This window comes from Loxodonta africana, chromosome 12, assembly GCF_030014295.1.
Source record: "Loxodonta africana isolate mLoxAfr1 chromosome 12, mLoxAfr1.hap2, whole genome shotgun sequence".
Lineage (NCBI taxonomy): Eukaryota > Metazoa > Chordata > Mammalia > Proboscidea > Elephantidae > Loxodonta > Loxodonta africana.
Window position 1 is genome coordinate 33299866 of NC_087353.1, and position 19883 is coordinate 33319748.

At 37.4% G+C, this 19883-nt stretch overlaps 1 protein-coding gene across 4 annotated transcripts in view; it reads right to left on the reverse strand.

Annotated features, from left to right (window-relative positions):
• The window catches only part of LDAH (lipid droplet associated hydrolase), a 141146-nt gene that overhangs the window by 23812 nt on the left and 97451 nt on the right, over positions 1-19883 (reverse strand). For 2 of the 4 annotated variants that reach the window (XM_064295074.1, XM_064295072.1), the window contains one exon: positions 17093-17327. The exons of 1 other annotated variant lie outside the window; for it this stretch is intronic. In XM_064295074.1, coding sequence (XP_064151144.1) covers positions 17093-17327 — 235 coding nt within the window. Of the gene's footprint in view, positions 1-5320; positions 8283-17092; positions 17328-19883 lie in introns of those variants that run through there. One more of the 4 variants, XM_064295073.1, reaches the window with a different exon arrangement.

Sequence of the window (19883 nt, forward strand, 5' to 3'; positions counted from 1 at the left end):
TAATTTGCATGGAGTCTGTCTTGGTCTCTAATTATTCCTCCCTCAAAACATCCTACTGATTTCACCAACATATTTTCTCTGATCTTGGGGGAAAATATGTAGCTTTTTAAATTTTTCTGTTTCTCAGATTATCTCCATTTACTCTAGGGTCATTTATTTGATTCTGTACTTTTTTCCTGTTGGAGGCTTTTCTAGTGATCCTCAGCACAATCTTGTGAGGAAACTACCAGAGGCTAGGGAAGGGGCCATCTGAAAGGATTAGGAGAATAATCCCCAGACTGAAAATAGCTACTACTTCTACCAACCACAGTAGAAAATCTCATAGTCAAGGGGGCATGAACAAAATGTGGAATAGCCACACAATGAAATATTATTTGGTAATAAAAGGGAATGAAGTATTGATACGTGCTACAACAGGGATAAACCCTGAGAGAATTATGCTAAGTGAAAGAAGGTAGTCACAAAAGGCTATACTTGTATATTTGAAGAAATAACAGTGAAAAACTCTCCAATTTTCCGTAACTATAAACTCATAAATCCAAGGAGCTCAAAGAACCCCAAAGCACAAGAAACCTGAAGAAAACTATGCCAAAGTACATCATAATCAAATTGCTTAAAACTAGTGGTAAAGAGAAAATCTTAAAAGTAACCAGAGGAAAAGGAAAGATGTATACAGAGGAGTCAAGATTAAAAATGACAGCAGATTTATTCTTGGAGACAATGTAAATCAGAAAACAACATCTTTAAAAGTAATAAAAATTTTACTGTCTACCTAGAATCCTATAGCCAGCGGAAATAGCTTTCAAAAATGAAGGTAAAATAAAGGCGTTTTTAGACTAAATATAAAGACTGAGGGAATTAATCACCAGTAGAACTGTACTACAAGAAATGATAAGAGAAATCCTTCAAGCAGAAAGATAATAATTCCAGCTGGAAATTTGATCTGCATAAAGGAATAAAGAGCATCAGAAATGGCAAATATGTGGTTAAATTTAAAATACATTTTCTCCTATTATTTACATATCTTTAAAAGATAATTGTTGAATAAAAAAACAGAGGTAAATTTAATGACAACAGTATCACAAGTGCTGAGAGGGACAAAAGGCAGTATACTGCTCTAAGGTTCTTACAGTATATGTCAAGTGGTAGATAGTATCATTTGAAGATAGACTGTGAAAGTTAATGGTATATATTATAAACCCTAAAGCAACAATTAAAAAGACAAAACAAATAATTATGTCTAATAAGCCACATAGAAATAGGACAGAAAAAGAGCAAAAAAGGAACAAAGACAGAGGAGACAAATAGAAATTATGTATCATGATGGAAGAAGGTTGGTTCCTTGTGGAGTGTCTGAAAGGAATCTGGTTCATGCCTCTCTCTCAGCTTCTGGTGGTGGTGTTGTTGTTAGGTTCCATCAAGTTGGTTCCGACTCATGGCGACCCTATGTACTACAGAACGAAACACTGCCCGGTCCTGCACCATGCTCACAATCATTGTTATGCTTGAGCCCATTGGTGCAGCCACTGTGTCAATCCATCTCATTGAGGGTCTTCCTCTTCTTCGCTGACCCTATACTTTACCAAGCATGATGTCCTTCTCCAGGGACTGATCCCTCCTGATAACATGTCCAAAATATGTAAGACATAGTCTCATCATCCTTGCTTCTAAGAAGCATTCTGGTTGTACTCCTTCCAAGACAGATTTATTCATTCTTTTGGCAGTCCATGGTATAGTCAATATTCTTCACCAACACCACAATTCAAAGGAGTCAATTCTTCTTCAGTCTTCCTTATTCATCGTCTAGCTTTCATGTGCATATAACTGAAAATACCACGGCTTGGGTCATGTGCACCTTAGTCTTCAAGGTGACATCTTTGCTTTTTAACACTTTAAAGAAGTCTTTCACAGCAGACTTGCCCAGCGCAATGTGTCCTTTGATTTCTTGACTGCTGCTTCCATGGGTGTTGATTGTGGATCCATGTAAAATGAAATCCTTAACAACTTCAATCTTCTCTCCATTTACCATGATGTTGCTTATTGGCCAAGCTGTGAGGATTTTTTTTATGTTCAGGTGTAATCCATACTGAAGGCTGTGGTCTTTGATCTTCATTAGTAAGTGCTTCAAGTCCTCTTCACTTTCAGCAAGCAAGGTTGTATCATTTGCATAATGCAGGTTGTTAATGAGTCTTCCTTCAATCCTGAAGCTCTGTTCTTCTTGTAGTCCAGCTTCTTGGATTATTTGCTTAGCATACAGACTAAATAGGTATGGTGAAAGGATACAACCCTGACACACGCTTTTCTTGACTTTAAACCACACAATATCCCCTTGTTCTGTCTGAATGACTGCCTCTTGATCTATGTACAGGTTGCTCATGAGCACAATTAAGTGCTCTGGAATTCCCATTCTTCGCAATGTTATCCATAATTTGTTGTGATCCACACAGTCGAATGCCTTTGCATAGTCAATAAAACACAGGTAAACATCCTTCCGGTATTCTCTGCTTTCAGCCAGGATCCATCTGACATCAGCAATGATATTCCTGGCTCCACATCCTCTTCTGAATCCAGCTTGAATTTCTGGCAGTTCCCTGTGGATATACTGCTGCAGCCACTTTTGAATGATCTTCAGCAGAATTTTACTTGTGTGTGGTATTAATGAATGATATTGTTCTATAATTTCCGCATGTGGTTGGATCACCTTTCTTGGGAACAGGCATAAATACGGATCTAAAAAAAAAAAAAAATTTTTTTTTTTCCAGTTGGTTGGCCAGGTAGCTGTCTTCCAAATTTCTTGGCATAGACAAGCGAGTGCTCCCAGCGCTGCATCCATTTGTTGAAACACTTCAATTGATATTCTGTCAATTCTTGGAGCCTTGTTTTTCGACAATGCCTTCAGAGCATCTTGGACTTCTTCCCTCCGTACCATCGGTTCCTGATCATATGCTACCTTTTGAAATGGTTGAACACTGATCAATTCTTTTTGATATAATGACTCTATGTATTCCTTCCATCTTCTGGTAGCTTCTGGTACCCAGAAAAACTGCCAGCAATTCTTGGCTTTTCTTTGCTTGTAGACGCATCACTCCAATTCCTGCCTTTGTTGTCACGCGGCATTCTCCTTGTGTGCCTCCTCTGTGTCTTCACGTGGCCTTCTTGTAGGGACAACTGTACTTGGACTTTGGCCCATCATAACCCAGTATGACCTCATCTTAACTAATTGCATCTGTAAAGACCCTATTTCCAAACAAGGTCATGTTCTGAGGCTCCCAGTGGGCATGAACTTTGGGGGACAGTATTCAATCCAGTACAAATCTGAACACCCAAATCAAAATGTAGTGTGGATAAAAAACAAGATCCATCTATTTTCTGCCTACAAGAAATGCACTTTAAATAGAAAAACATAAGTAGGTTAAAAGTAAAAGGATGGAAGAAGAAACACTATGCTAACATTAGTCAAAAGAAAGGTAGAGTGACTATATTATTATCAGACAAAATGGATTTCAATGCAAAGGATACTAACTAGAGACAAGGAGGTGATTTCTTAGTAATAAAGGGGTCAAGTCATCAGGAGGACATAAAAATCCTAAATGTCTACATATAGAATAACCAAAACAAACAAACTCATTGCTGTTAATAGATCCAGACTCACAGCGACCCTATAAAATAGAGTAGAAATGCCCAGGTTTCCAAGGAGCACCTGGTGGATTGGAACTGCCAAACTTTTGGTTAGCAGCCTAATTCTTAACCACTACACCACCAGGGATTCCACCTAATAACAGACCTTGAAAATATATGAAGAACTAACAGAACTATAAGGAAAAATACAGACACTTACAATTATGCTGGAGATCTCGACTCTCTTCAATGATTGACACAGCAAAAGTAGAAAGAAAATCAGTAAGTATACAGGAGACTTGAACAATATTATCAACCAATTAGACCTAATTAACATTATGGAACAATCTACCCAGGAAGTACAGAATACATACTCTTTTCAAGTGCCCACAGAATATTACCAAGATAAGCCATATCCATAAAAGAAGTCTCAGTCAATTCAAGAGGATTCACACCATACAAAATATATTCTCTGGCTATAATAGAATTACATTAGAAATCAATAACAGAAAGACAACTGGAAAACCCCCAAGTATGTGAAAACTAAATAACATGCTTCAAAATAACCCCTGGGTCAAAGAAGTAATCTAAAAGGAAATAAGAAATTATTTCCAACTGAATGAAAACACAACTTATCAAGATCTGTGGATGCTGAAAGGCAATATTTGGAGAAAAATTATAGCAATAAAAAAAAAGAGAAAAGGTCTCAAATCAAAGACCTCAGTTTTCACTTAAGAAACTAGATATATTAAATAGGTAAGTATATCTAACTAGATAGATATATTTACAACTATTACAAAAAAAAAAAAAAAAAAAGGGTAGCTGCTGAGGCTGCTTATGTACAACCAAACACCTGAAGGGATATGGTTCCTTGGATTGGAGGTTTTGGATCATGGTTTCACGGGACATCCCAGTTCACTGGCCTAATAATGTGTTTAGTGGTTCTGTTCTACCTCCTACCTCACTGCGTAGTGTCTGGGGTCTTAAAAGCTTGCAAACACCCTTCCAAAGCACAACAATTATTTTCTATCCACCTGGAACAACACAGGAAGAAGGAGAGTCAGGAATAGAAGGAGGATATCGATTGTGTGGCTAATTGCCTCCATGAACAATTGCCTTCTTTGCCATGACACCAGAAGAACTGGATGGTGCCTGGCTACCATTGCTTAACATTTTGATCAAAGATTCCATAGAAGAATCCTGATCAAAAGTGAGAATATGTAGAAAAGAATTTAAAATTCTCATGGAATCTAGATTTTATGGCCCCATGGAGGGTAGATGAACCCTTGCAACTATTTCCCTGAGACTATCTTTGAGAGCCTTGAATGAAAAATACCCCCTGAAGTCTTCTTAAAACTGAACAATAGTGTAGCTTAATTAGTACAGAAGGTTTCCCTTGAGCATTATGCTCTTTTAAGAACCATCTATATGGGATCAAATAGACAACAGCAACTCGGAAGATTGGATGGGAACCTTAGGGGGCAGTGAGTTTATGTTAATGAGGGAGGAACAACTCAGAAAAGGAGGGTGAGAACGGTTCACAACTCTAGGAATGTAATCAAGGTCACCAAACTGTACATGTAGAAAGTGGTGAACTGATACATGTTTTGCTGTATATATTCTCAACAAAGTAATAATAAAAAAAAAAAATTTAAAGAAAAAAAAAAAAGGAGCAAATTAACCCCACAGTAAGCAGAATAAAAAAAAACCCCAAAACCAAATCCATTGCCGCTGAGTAGATTCCAATTCATAGTGACCCTCTAGGACAGAGGTTTCCAAGGAGTGGCTTTGGATTGGAACTGCCAATCTTTTGGTTAGCAGCTGAGCTCTTAACCACTGTGCCACCAGGGCTCCAAGCAGAGTAAAGGAAATAATAAAGTTTAGAGTAGAAATCAATGAAACACAAAACAGAAAAATAATTGAGGAAATAAATGAAACCATAAACTAGTTCTTTGATAAGATCAATAAATTGATGAGCAAGAATGATCCGGAAAAAAATATGAGAAGACATAAATTACCAGTATTAGGAAAGAGGGAGGTGATATCCCTGTAGTGTCTACAGACAGCAAAAAGATAATCAGGCATTTTGTTGACTTTATGCCAACAAATTCTACAATTTAGGGGAAATGGACAGTCCTCAAAAGATACAAATTTTAAGCTCACCAAGAACTATATAGCCTGATTAGTCCTATATTTATTAAAGAAATTGAATATGTAGTTAAAAACCTTCCCATGAAGAAAATTCTAGGCCAAGAGAGCTTCACTGGTAAATTTTACCAAATATTCAAAGAAGAAATAGTACTTACCCAAACCCAAACCCAGTGCCGTCGTGTTGATTCCGACTCATAGCGATCCTATAGGACAGAGTAGAACTGCCCCATAGAGGTTCCAAGGAGCGCCTGAGGGATTCAAACTGCTGACCTTTTGGTTAGCAGCCATAGCACTTAACTACTACGCAACCAGGGTTTCCAAAAAGTACTTATTTTACATAAACTCACAACACTGTGAGTGTCAAATGGACTCACAAATTGTTTGCCACAAGAAATGGTCACATTTTTATTCAAATGCTTTTCCACCTTTATAAGGTAAATAACATTATCAAATTGAAAAGAACTGAACTCTTTTATCTGCTTAAGAACAAACTATCTCTAAAATACCTTTAAACACACATACATTTACATCATGAGATATCACTATACACCGAGTAGACTGGCCAACTACATTTAAAAAAAAAACAGATAATGCCAAGTATTGGCGAGTAAATGGAGCAACATAAACTCATATACTGCTTGTGAGAGTGTAAATTGGTACAATCACTTTGGAAAATCATTTGGCATTTATCTACTAAAGCTGAACATACACATGCCATAAAACTCACCATCTCCTCTCCTAGATAAATACCAACAGAAATATGTGCACAAGTTCAGAAAGGCATGTATAAAAATGTTCTTGGGAGCAGTCCCAAATTGGAGACAACCCAAACATCCATCAACATGGATGTTGTTGTTGTTATTAAGTGCCGATGAACTGGTTCTGACTCATAGTGACCCCATGTACAACAGAATGAAAGAATGCCTGGTCCTGTGCCATCCTCACAGTCGTTGCTATGTTTGAGCCCATTGTTGCAGTCACTGTGTCAATTCATCTTGTCGAGAGTCTTCCTCTTTTTCGCTGACCCTTTACCTTATCAAGCATGATGTTCTTTTCCAGGGACTGGTCCCTCCTGATAACATGCCCAAAGTATGAGACAAAGTCTTGCCATCCTCACTTTCATGGGTGCTCTGGCTGTATTTCTTCCAAGGCAGACTTGTTTGCTTTTCTGGCAGTCCATGGTATATTTAAGATTCTTGCCACCACCGCAATTCAAAGACATCAATTCTTTTTTGGTCTTCCTTATTCATTGTCCAGCTTTTGCATGTATATGAGGCAATTGAAAATATCATGCCTTGAATCAGGTGCACCTTAGTCCTCAAAGTGTATCTCTGCTTTTCAACACTTTACAGAGATCTTTCACAGCAGATTTGCCCAATGCAATAACATCATTTGATTTCTTGGCTGCTTCTTTCGTGGACGTTGATTATGGATTCAGGTAAAATGAAATCCTTAACAACTTCAATATTTTCTCTATTTACCATGTTGTTTATTGGCCTACTTGTGAGGATTTCTGTTTTCTTTATGTTGAGGTGCAATCCATACTGAAGGCTGTAGTCTTTGATCTTCATCAGTAAGTGCTTCAAGTCCTCTTTGCTTTCAGCAAGCAAGATTGTGTCATCTGTGTATTGCAGCTCGTTAATGAGTCTTCCACCAATCCAGATACCACATTCTTCCTCATATAGTCTAGTTTCTCAGATTATTTGCTCAGCATACAGACTGAATAAGTATGGTGAAAGGATACAACACTAATGCACATCTTTCCTGATTTTAAGCTCTTGTTCAGTTCGAACGACTGCCTCTTGGTCTGTGTATAGGTTTTGCATAAGCACAATTGTTTTGGAATTCCCATTCTTTGCAATGTTATTCATACTTTGTTATGATCCACACAGTTGAACGCCTTTGCATAGTCAGTAAAACACAGGTAAACATCTTTCTGGTATTCTTTGCTTTCAGCCAAGATCCATCTGACATCAGCAATGATATATCTCCTTTATCCATGTCCTCTTCTGAATGCAGCTTGAATTTCTGGCAGTACCCTGTCGATGTACTGCTGCAACCATTTTTGAATTACCTTTAGCAAAATTTTACTTAGGTGTGACATTAATGATATTGTTTGATAAGAACTGTAGTACATTCATCCAATATACAACAATGAAAATGAAAGAACTAAAACTGTATGCAACAACATTGACGAACACTACAAAACAATGTTGTGTGAAAGAGGCCATGTATAAAAGAATATACACTATAATTTCGGTTGTGTAAAGTTCAAGAACAGGCAAAATTAAATAATGTTTGTAGAATTTCAGATGGTAGTTACATTTGGGAGGATGGAATAGGCAGAGATTGGCAGGGGACGAAGGAAGCTTCTGAGACCAGGCAATGTTCTATTTCTTCAGCTGAGTGGCAATTATGTGGGAATTTGCTTTTTAATAATTTGTGGAGGCATTCATTTATGTTTTAAGGACTTTTCTCCGTGTATCATTCTTGAATTAGAACAAACTTAAAAACTGAAATAAATTCAAATAATTTAATAATTCAATTAAAAATTCAAATCATGGAGTCTTAAATTTCTGAAAGTAAATTTTTCTTTATGGAATTTACCTCACCCTACCTTTATTACTACTCTCTTTTCTTCCTCTTGATAATTTCCCATCTAAGTACACTTTTTTTTTTTAAAGAAAGTATCATACCAGTTTCCTTTCCAGTTAATTCTTTGCTTCAAGGAAGCCGTCTCTGTCATTCCTCAGAAATGCTCATAACACAACACAGTGATCAGAAATAATAATACCAAAGAGAAGTGTAATTTCCTAAGGGGAAAACACATTTCTCTTGGCAATGCCTGTCAATAGCATTCTTGGAAAGCCAGCAGAATTCAGAGTTCACAGTAAAGGAAATGTTTAATAGCAGAAACAATGGAAACAAAAACATGAAGGAATGAAAATTATTTAGAAGAATGTTAATTGTTTACTTTTGCCTCATTACAAATTTAAATACAGGTGTAAATTTCAAAATGACTCACTGAGGAATCTAATATTCTATATTTTATGTGCCTGAAATTTTCATAATGTTCAAATACCACTACAGGACTTCAACTTATGGAAGGGTAGCTGAAGGGTTTTGAACACCTAAAAGAGGGCTAAAGTTGGAAGACCAACAGGGCATCCACTTCACATGTCAAATGGTATCGCTAAATCCTCCCAGTACACATAATCTACAACAGAAGACTCAACTCAGCCTATCCTGATACCTGGAAAGCCCTTTGCCATTTTGTCTGTCTAGAAAAATCTCATCTTTAAATCTAAATTCATCTATCTTTGGCTCCCTTACCCATCCAGCATACTCTATGTATCCGTTTTTATGATAGCTCTTATGGTGATACATTAAGATTCTTCACATTTGTCTCCCTCAACATGCTGTAAGTTAACTTAAGGGTAGCAGTTATATTTCATTCATCTCTCTCTCTCTAGTGCCTATCTGAGAGAGTGCTTTGGCTGATGGAAGGTTATCAGTTAAGAGTTGTTAAGTGAAATAAATGGGAAGGGCCTGAGGGTTGAAGTAGCTGGGCTGGTGTTTTTATTTATTCTTTCTGGGGGGTGGTGGTGGTCAGGAGGAAAAGCCTTCTTTGAAGTGGTCCAAGAGCTGACATCGCAATGGAAGGCAGAACAGGAGGATGAAGCACAGTGACACTGGTAAGCCAAGTTGGTAGGTACTGGTTTATAACTGGGATGAATAATTACAGGCAAGAAGAGCAGTCCAAGAGCCTCTGGAGAGGCTGCCCAGGAAGCAAGCCACATGAACACTGGCTAGAGCAGTGAGGGACAATGGACAGGGAGGTAAAACCACAACTAATTATAAAATAGGTTTTGGACAGATACATGAATGGCTTTTCTCAAGTAGAGCTTGGTGGTGGGAAGCCAAGTTGTCCTAGCTGTTTTGGTGGTAGGTGGCCTAGTGCCACTAGTAAGATTCCGCCATAGAATCCTTTACCTTTGTTTGGTTTTGTCATCATGCTAGGAACAGAGAATTGTTGGTTACTGAAGCAAAGGGATGGGCATGGTTTAATCAGAATAGGTGAATTCTGGAAGTAGAAAGTCTACCGTATGTGTAAAATGTGATGGAAACTGCTGGTCTAATCTGATCAAGATACTACCTCTAGTCACTTTGATTTTCTTTAAAAGGGCTGAAAGATTCTGCAGATCCAAAATATATCTACTCCTCACTCATTGACTATCTCGTTATCTGACATTTCAAATTTAAGACAACAGTAAAAAAAATCTACTATTGGACTATTTTGTGTATTAATGACAAACAGCTGGCATTAATTCATGACCAATGGAACATATGGTGTCCACCAACATTTTCCGCTTCTCGAGATTATTGACAAGCTACTGGCCCACTGACAGTACATGCTGCTGGTAGGCAGGGACCTGTATGACTGTTTAAAATGGAAGAAATGGGTGTGTGCCACGAATTACTGTTTTTACAAGGTATTGTATGAGCGGGTGCATACTGGAGGTATGGTTGTGCAAAACTTTTGCCTCTTTTGGCTTTTGTACAATGAGATAAGCCTTGTAAGTCTATTTCTGGGTTCCTGTGTGTTATTTGGAAGTTGCATTTCTCATGATGATTCCATGTTCATGGGAATAGCTCACTTTCAGGTGCTAGCACAAGTTACAGCATACCTGATGTACCACCAACCCTACCCCCAGAGCCCAGAGGGTCATATGCATCCCACATAATATTCTGTGATCTGATGCTGTCATCCTCCACTTTTGCATAATACCAATTTTCGCATAACGATCTGGTCTTTGGAACCTAACCATGTTGATAAGTGAGAAGTGGGTGTATACCCTGTTTACAAGGAAAAACCAATTTCTATAAAAAAAGTGTTCATTATAAAATTTTCTGGATTAGAAAAAAGGTTTTGGTATATTCCCCTCCATGACGGGAGGATGGGCTGGGGAAAAGCAGCCTCTAGTAAGCACACAAAAAAGGCAAAATAGCACAGTTTTATTTTAAGCTCCTTTTAACATAAAAATATAACAATACTAATCATGGGAACTGAGGTGGGCTCCACTGTGAACAGGTGCATCAACACATGCTTTGAAGAAGGTCTTCCATAATTAAGAAGTAAACTGTAGACCTCATTCTGAGGTTCTCTTGGCAGGACTTGTGAAGTCCGAAGACATTCTGGAGGGACATGGCTATGGTGGGTTTTAGTTATGGTGGGCAGGGTTGGAGTTAACTGCCTTAGTTAGGTGTTTGGTGAGTAGGGTGTTCTATGATTAAGTCCATGGATGATCCAAGACCCTCTTGGCATAGAGATGTGGTCGATACTATGTGATTACCCAAAAGCCAATATAAAAAAAATTCATTTTCCTTGATTTCCTCTACTAGAGACATGGGAAAGCCACAGTACTTGACTTCGTCATATCTTTTACAGCTAGGGTGTGACACAGTTCTGGCTTTTAATCTATAGCAAAAGTTCCCATTGAGGACTTCTCTTTCTAAATAAAAAGTCAAAGCCTCAACAGGAATAAGTCCTTTGCTTCTTTTCCTTTTGCCTAAATGTCATACATGAGGTCTAGAGTTGTAGGAGCCATCTTGTGACCATGAGATTACAAGCAAGAAGAGAAAGGTCTATGTGTGAAGGATAACAGAATAGAAATGTGTAAAGAACCCAAGTCCAAGATGGTACTATTGAATTGCTATTTACCTCTGGATTGCCTACTCCTTGATTTCTTGGTGCATTAGGAAAACAGATGCCTATCTGTTTAATTTTAGGCCACTGTAATTTAGTTTGCTGTTATCTATAGCAAAACTCTGGGAGCCCTCGTGCCACAATGGTTAAGAGCTCGGCTGCTAATCAAAAGGTCAGCAGTTTGAATCTACCAGTCACTCCTTGGAAAACCTATGGGGCAGTTCTACTCTAAACTATAGGGTCACAATGAGCTGGAATTGACGCGACGGCAACAGGTATTTTTTTTTTTTTTTTGGTATAGCCAAACTCCATCCTAGCTGATGCAAAAGAATAAAGAAAGGGCCTTTGAATTTTCTCAGTGTTTTAGATCATAGACAGGCATTAACACTATACTTAAACTCCTGTCAGATTCTGGTACTTATATATATTAGGACTTCTCTGACAGGAGACAGAGGTGGGAGCTAACTGAAAGAGCCCTTCCAAGGATAACTTCTCCTAGCACATCCATCTTCTAACTAGTCTTGAGGATAGCAAGATGTTGCTGAACACGGGGTGGGGAGGCAAAGTGGGGGGCATGCCACTAGTTAGGGGGCTATGTACCAAGCAGGGCTGCCTGGCTGTGCAGTCCTTGGGGTTGAGGACAGACTGTGAGATCTGACGATCTGGAGGACGTGAGTATCCCACACTGCAGCAGAGCTCCATCGAGACAGAGCTGCTGAGGCAGATTAAGGGCTAGGCACTCAGAGAGGCATAAATCAGGAGGGTGCTCAAAAGATTAAGCACAACTTAATCACACTGACCTTACCGCAGTCACAGAAACCCAGGCGCAGGGTCTTCTTACGAGGGGAAATATTTTAGCAGTTCCTTAATTTTTGTCTAGGTTGTTTCTCATCTTTCTTAAATGGGGACTAACATGACTTTTAACAATTTGAAAAGCAGAGCTAAAAAAGTAATTCCCTCATTCTAAAGTTTCTAAAGGTGTTTCTCCATAAGCCAGAACCCTGGTTATCATGACCATACATCTAGAGTCTGTAACTAGAGAATCTTGCTTACGTGACACTAAGTTCACCAAAGTAAAATACATAGATCAAGGTGTTGTATAATTAAAAAAAAGATAATACAACTTTTCAGACTGACATAATTTTAAAAGATATGTAAAAATTTCTCTTAAAAAAAAAGAAGACAACTTTTGCTGGACCATTTAATTTTAGACCACAGATGGCATACTAGTACCATACCAAATCCTTTTTTCCCCTAAATCCTAATATTATCCTCTCCAAAAATTTTTTCCTTCATTGTTGAATTTTAGGCTAAACTTCCATGAATTATTAAAGGCTGCAGTTGGGTTTTATAAACAGATTTTCACAGCTGATCACGTAAATAGAATAGCCACCATGAGAGTCTGGTTTTGTCTTATTCAAAAATTATTCTGGGATTGAGTTAGAAATATTCTGGAAGAAATCTGTGATTCTTTAATGGAGCTTATGTATCAGCTCACTAAATAGTTCAGTTAATTTTATATCATTGTAAAAGTTTTAAAAAGTTATTTTCATATTGATTAAGGAAAGTTTATGAAAGTTTCTTTTACAAGAACATATTCAACAAAGTAACATAACCTACCAGAAAGTCCCTATGTTTCTGCACTGTATTTTTTTAGTGGGGTAACTGAAAGCAATGATGACACATCAATTTGGTCTAAGTAACGAAAAGACCCTAGGATATTTTAAAAAGTTAATTATCTTGACCTGTGGCACTGCTGAGCTAAAATATATTTGCTTTTAGCTTTGATCAGAAAATCCAATTTAGCTGTCTCTGTGAACAGCACACTTCTCATGAAATGGAAGAACATCTACTTAAAGAAAATATGTAGTTGCAAACATTCCAGAATTAAAATCAAAGAATAAAATTTCACATATTTTTTTTAAAATAACATTTACAACAATTATTTACATAAACTGTACTAACAAGCACCATGGTAAAACTTATAAAGTATACTAAATTAGGACTACTCTTCTCTGAATGGTGGATAGTAAATCAGGTTTCACTCGCACTGGGAGAAGAATGCTAATGCCACGGAATCCCAGCCTACAGAAAGGGACATGTCATTTAACAAAAAAATCAGCATTTGAAATATTTTGGTTCTTTGAATTTTTCAGAATTTGCTAGAACAAAAAATCTGTGTATAAGCTAAAGGATACAGAAAACCAGTTTTGATCTAGATGGGGCAGGATTTATTATCCATTATTTGGACTGGCAAACTTCCTCCATTTGTTTCCGCAAGATTTCTATTGAAGCACAGACATTACATAATGGGTAAACACCACAAGGCCTCCTAGGACTCAAGCCGGCGAGTCAAAGGTCATCGTCTGGATGACAGTCATGCTACAGAGAAGCAGGTCTGCAGAAGGAATACCAGATGGCCTAGATGTACTCACTGAGAATGAGTTCTAGCCTGGGCTGCTTTTTCCTCAAAAACCCCTCTTTTCATGTAATCTGATAATCATGCCACCAACTCAAGTAGCTGGTATGAATACTGGCTACCTTCACCATTCATAAGGCATAAGCTCTGGAGGATACCACTTATCATCTGCAAGGACTAGGGTATTACATTATAAGCATTGTTTTCTCAGGAAGCTCGGACCTTCTTCCATTTGTAATAGAGAAACAGTGACATCATCTAGTAAGCAAGGTCATAGCAATTGTCTGAAGAATGGCCAAGACAAGCTTAGGCAAAGGCAGCTACTGTGAGGGTTATTGCAAGAGCAAGCACGGGTGGCAGCGGGGATCCCAAGGGGGAAGGTGGGAGAAGGCTAGTTAGGATATTTGGAATGATTGGTTAAGACCAGCCTAGTGTAACTACTAGGAGACTGATCTAAGCAAGCAGAGAATGAACTAAGAACCCGAAGAGAAAGAAGAAAGGTAATTCCCATCTCTTTTCCCTTTACCCAAGGTTATTCAGCTGTGTGAGTCATGGGAAAAAAAGAGAGACCACTGAGGTAGGTAATGGTTATGTGAATATCAGAGAGCCAGATCTAGAACCAAGAAGAGACTACAGGATCAGAGAGAAGGAAGGGAAGTCAGAACCAAACAAGCTGTTCTCCAAAGGTTTTTTGCAAGTTGGTTGTTTGGAACAAAGATGAAGGATTGTAACTGAGAGTTCGATCTGATTCAGAGAGTCTGTTTTGCATCTAATATAACTCTACTATGGTTGTGAGAGTAAGGAAGCTCAGGATTCCTCAAGGAACATTGTAGCTGGAAGGCTCCAGCTAACGTGAGTCAGAGAGGGGGATGTGTCCTGTACCCACACTGTCTTGTTTGCTCAGTTTCTTGAAATCTGTAGGTTTATGTCTTTTGTCAAATTTGGGAAGTTTTTAGTCATTATTTTTTTGAGTACCTTTTCAGCTCTGCCCTCTACTTCTGAGACTCTGATGACATAAATGTTAGATCTTTTTTTTTTTTTTAATAGTCCTACAGGTTCCTAAGGCTCTGTTCCCGTTATTTGGTTTATTTTCTCTGTGTTGGGTAATTGCTGCTCTATCTTCAAGGTCATCAAATTTTTCCTCTGTCCCTTCTACTTTGGTGGTGAACCCATCGAGTTTTTTTTTTTTTTATTTCACTAATTATACTTTTTTAGTTCTAAAATTTCCACTTGGTTTTTCTTCCAAATTTTCAATTTCTTTGCTGAGACTTTCTATTTTTTCAGTTGTTTCAAATGTGTTCATAAAAGCTCAGCATAACATTTTTGTAATGGCTGCATTAAAATCTTTGTCAGATAATTCTAACGTCTGTCATTTTGGTGTTGACATTTATTGATCATCTTTTTTTCATTCAAGTTGAGATTTTCTTGGTTCTTGGTATGACAAGTGATTTTTAATTGAAACTCAAACATTTTGGGTATTATGATGTTATGGGACTCTGGATCTTATTTAAACCGTCCGTTGTAGCTGGGTTTTTCTGACACCACTCCAGCAGGGGAAGGGGCAAGGTAACTGTAACTCTTCATTTGATCCACAACTGAGAATCAGAGAGAGGAAGGGACTAAACTGAGGTCACAGAGTGAGTCTAGGAAAAAAAAAAAGGAGTCTAGGGGAGAATCAAAATGAGAATTGAGGGTGTCTTACTTCCAGTCAGTGCTATTTTCACTTCCCAGGCCATCTCTTTCTTATCTGCAATATGAGGGGTGGATGAGAAGTTGGGCCAGATGGTCTTTAAGAGACATGTCCAACTTCAACCTTTGCCAATTTCTATGACTGTCCTTAATCCTGCTACTGCTCTATTTCACCTTCTTCCACCACTATGCTAAGGCTCTAATAAAGAATAAGGGTGGGGAAGAGTATGGAGGAGAAAAAAACCCCACAAATACAGAAGATATTTTGTGCCTTATATTTGTGATGACCAATTCTTGCTACATATTTGAAAAAATACCTCCCATACAATCAGTAGCTGTGTATAACACTGCAGGCAGTTCTGACTTGTGTTTGGACTCACAATCTACATGATCTTAATATCTCAATACAATATCTCAGTACAGGTGAGCATGGGAAATTTTATTCAGATGTCTTGCCTTTATCATTAACTGGGGCAAAAAGACAGAAGCAGCAGCTTATGGTGAAAAAAAGCTCAGCATAGTGGCAGACTGCCTGGGTTTGAACACCACTTACTAGCTGTGTGACTTTGGACAAATCATACAACTTCTCTGTACCTCATGTGTGAAATGGGGATAGTAATAAACCTAAACCACATTAGTTCTTCAGAGCACCACAGGTAAAAGCTTAGAACAGTGCCTGGTTTGTACTGAGCATCATTAAATACTACTGCTACAACAAGTGTCGTTATTCTTTATCGGAGGCTTGTTATAAATTAAATGCATGTATCATTGCATCTAATCATCAGAACAACATTTTGAAGTGTGGGTTATTATTATCCTCATTTTGTAGATCAAGAAACTAGGATTATCTTATTATGAAAATCATTTATAAATATAGTATAAAGTAGTATCATCTAAAAAGATAAATTCCATTTTAAAATGATGTTTGATGCCAAAAAGTAAAGTAGTAAGAACATTCTTGGCACATTCAGAAAACATAATCAACAAAGCACCCCTTATTATAATACTGTATTACCATGATGGTTATTTATTACTTTTGTAATTTAAACCCCCCAAAGACATTTAAAGGAGGAAAATAAAAGCATAACTGTTCACTCTATGGGAATATTGGGCCTGGTTTTCTTGGGCTGTCTTTTGCAAAGTTCTTTCACTGAACTATCAGGACACATCCTGGCTTCCTGTAAAGGCCCCAGTGAAGAAATATGCTAAATGTACACAGTATATATAAATATACTATGTATACAGGAGAATTATTTCTCACAATCCTACGGCTAGAGTAGAGAATCAGAAGCATAAGGTAAAAGTAAAGCTTGATGGGGATTATCTATTTGTCATATAAAACTCCCCTGACTGTATTTTATATTTTATTCATTCCTAGTTTTAAACTTTTTTTTTGGGGGGGGGGGAACAAAAAATACTTCCTTGCTTGATATTCCTTCACTTTCTAAGGTTATTCTCAAAAACACTTTCTTATATAAGAAAAAACATACATTTTAAAATATGCTTACCAAGGCAGAATGGATTCAATAAATTCATGCACAAATACTCATTCGGTATGTTTTTCACTTTAAAGACCACTCTAGTTAGCAAGTACTTGATTTTCTCAGGCAACGGTTTCAATAATAAGTAGCTAAGAGCATAGAGAGCATATCGAAACCAGCACAGTAATGGGGTCGCAATCCTGCCGTTGGGTGACTGTGACATTCGCTCAATTGTTGGAAAGAGCATCATGCAGCGGATTACCTACAATAAAGAAATATACTTTGATGAGAGGCTTTCTTAAGGGGTAGCCCATGGCTTGATGGTTTCTTCCACGTACTACTGACACATGGTTGGGTTTCAGAACAAGACTAGAGATCTATTCAGACAGAGCAACATCACCTACTACACTCTCAGCCCATAGTCAATCTGGTTAGGATATAAGGATGATCCAGACTTGCTGAGTTGTGGGGGTTAACTTTCAAGGTGAGGAGGAATCAGATTCTAGGTAATTCCTAGCCATCTGTGATAACAATTCACAATCCCTTTTAAAGACTGCTGAAAGTAGGAACTAATGTAGCGTATACCAACTAATGTTGGTATAATAGTCAAGCAATTATACCAACCTGAGTGATTAATGACACCACAAGACAGCAGAGCCACATAAGAATAATCAGTTGCTGTCAATTCCAATTTATGAAGACCGAAAATGTGTCAGAGTAGAAGTGTGCTCCACAGGGTTCTCAAAAGCCCATTTTTCAGAAATAGATCACCAGGCTTTTCTTTTGAAGCACCTCTGGGTGGATTCGAACATTCAACCTTTCAGTTAGCAGCTAAGTGTGTTAAGCACTTGCACCACATAAGTGATTCCATTTTCATTCAGCATTTCGTTGATTACATTTGAAGTATTTAACTTTTTAAAAGTTCTTCTATTCTTTAATCTTACCAGCCAACAATGATCTTTAACAAGACCAAATAAATTTCTAACACTCAGTATGTGACATTAATAAAATGCAGCTCAGGGAAAAGAGAAGCTGGAAATCTGTACGTAACTGGGCAAATGTTTAAAGACAAAAATATTATTTCAACTCAATTTATCAGATTATTATTAAATATATTTTAATATTAGTTCAGGAAAATGGGAATCACTAACATCATTTTAAACTTATTATTCACCATATTAGTATTTCTAAAATTAACATATAAAAATAATTTCTGTGGGGATCAGAAAAGGCAAACGTTAGGCACAATCTCTATTAATAACAGAATAACATGAATGGAATATATTCAATGTCAATAGATTGTAAAACAGGAAATGAAAATGGACCCAATGACTTCCTTTTTTTTTTAAACCCTCTTTTAAATGAAGTATAACATATATACAAAAAAGCACATAAAACAGAAATGTACAATTTAACAAATCATTATAAAATGAATAGCAATGTGGGTCAAGAAACAAAGCAGTGCCAGAAGCCCTGCATGTATGTCTTCCCAACAACTTCTGTTCACATCTTAGGTAACCTCTATCCTGACTTATTTTGCTTTACATTAACAGTTAACATCCCTTAAAACTATATTTATTTTTTGCCTGTTAATGAACTAGATCTGAATGGAATTACACAGTATGCTTTTTTCTTTCTCTCAACTTTATATGATTCATCTGTGTTGATACATGTAGCAATAGCTTATTATCATCTTTGCTATATAGCTTTCCATTGCATGAACATTCCACAGTTTCTCCATTTTACTGGTCTCTGGGCTGTTTTCAGCTCAGGGATATTACATATATGCTGCTTATGAACATTTTTGTACATGTCTCTTGGTGTAGGTGTGTATGTGTTTCTGATGGATACATCACCTCAAAGTGGAAATACTAGGTGGCAGGTTAGTGTCATGGATTTTTGTACCACTAAAATATGTGCTGGAATCCTAACGTTTATACTTGTGGGTATAAAATCCCATTTGGGAATAGGGTTTTCTTTGTTATGTTAATAAGGGCATTATCAGCATGGGTGTGTTTCTTAAACCTAATCATTTTGAGTTACAAAAACAGCAGATTATACACAGAAGTGAGCACAAATGGCAGAAAGATAGATGCTATGTGGAGATTGCCAAGGAACTGAGAAATGTGGCAGCCACAAAAGCCGAGACAAGGATTCTTCCCCAGAGTGGACAGACAGAGAGCCTTCCTCTGTAGTTGGTGCCCTGAATATGGACTTCTTAGCCTCCTAAACTGTGAGAAAACAAATTTCTGCTCTTTAAAACCACCTACGTGCAGTATTTCTGTTACAGCAGCACTAGATGACTAAGACAGACAGACATATGTTCAGCTTTAGCAGACAATGCCGTATCGTTTTCCAAAGTAGTTGTACCAATTTATACTCGGACCAATTAGCAACACATGCTAGTTCACGTTATTACATATCCTCATGACACTTGATACTGGCAAATTGTTAAATTTTGGACAATCTTGTGTATAGTGAGTGGTGTCTCTGAGGCTTTAATTTGTGTTCACTGATGGATGTCTAATGAGTTTGATTCTTTTATATGCTTATTGGATATTTTCTGTATTCTCTAAGTGCTTATTCAAGTCTCTTGCACATTTTTCTATTAGGTTGCCTGTCTTTTTTCGTGCTGATTTGTTGGAGTTGTTATATATTCTAGATATCAATTTTTGGTCATGTTGCATTCTGTGGCTTGCCTGTTCATCTCTTATTCTTACTATATTTTTCTTAATGAAGGCAAGTTCTTTAAGTTTGATGCAGTCAGATTTGTCTTTTCCTTTAAGATTACTGTTCTTTTTTTTGTGTGTGTGTGTCT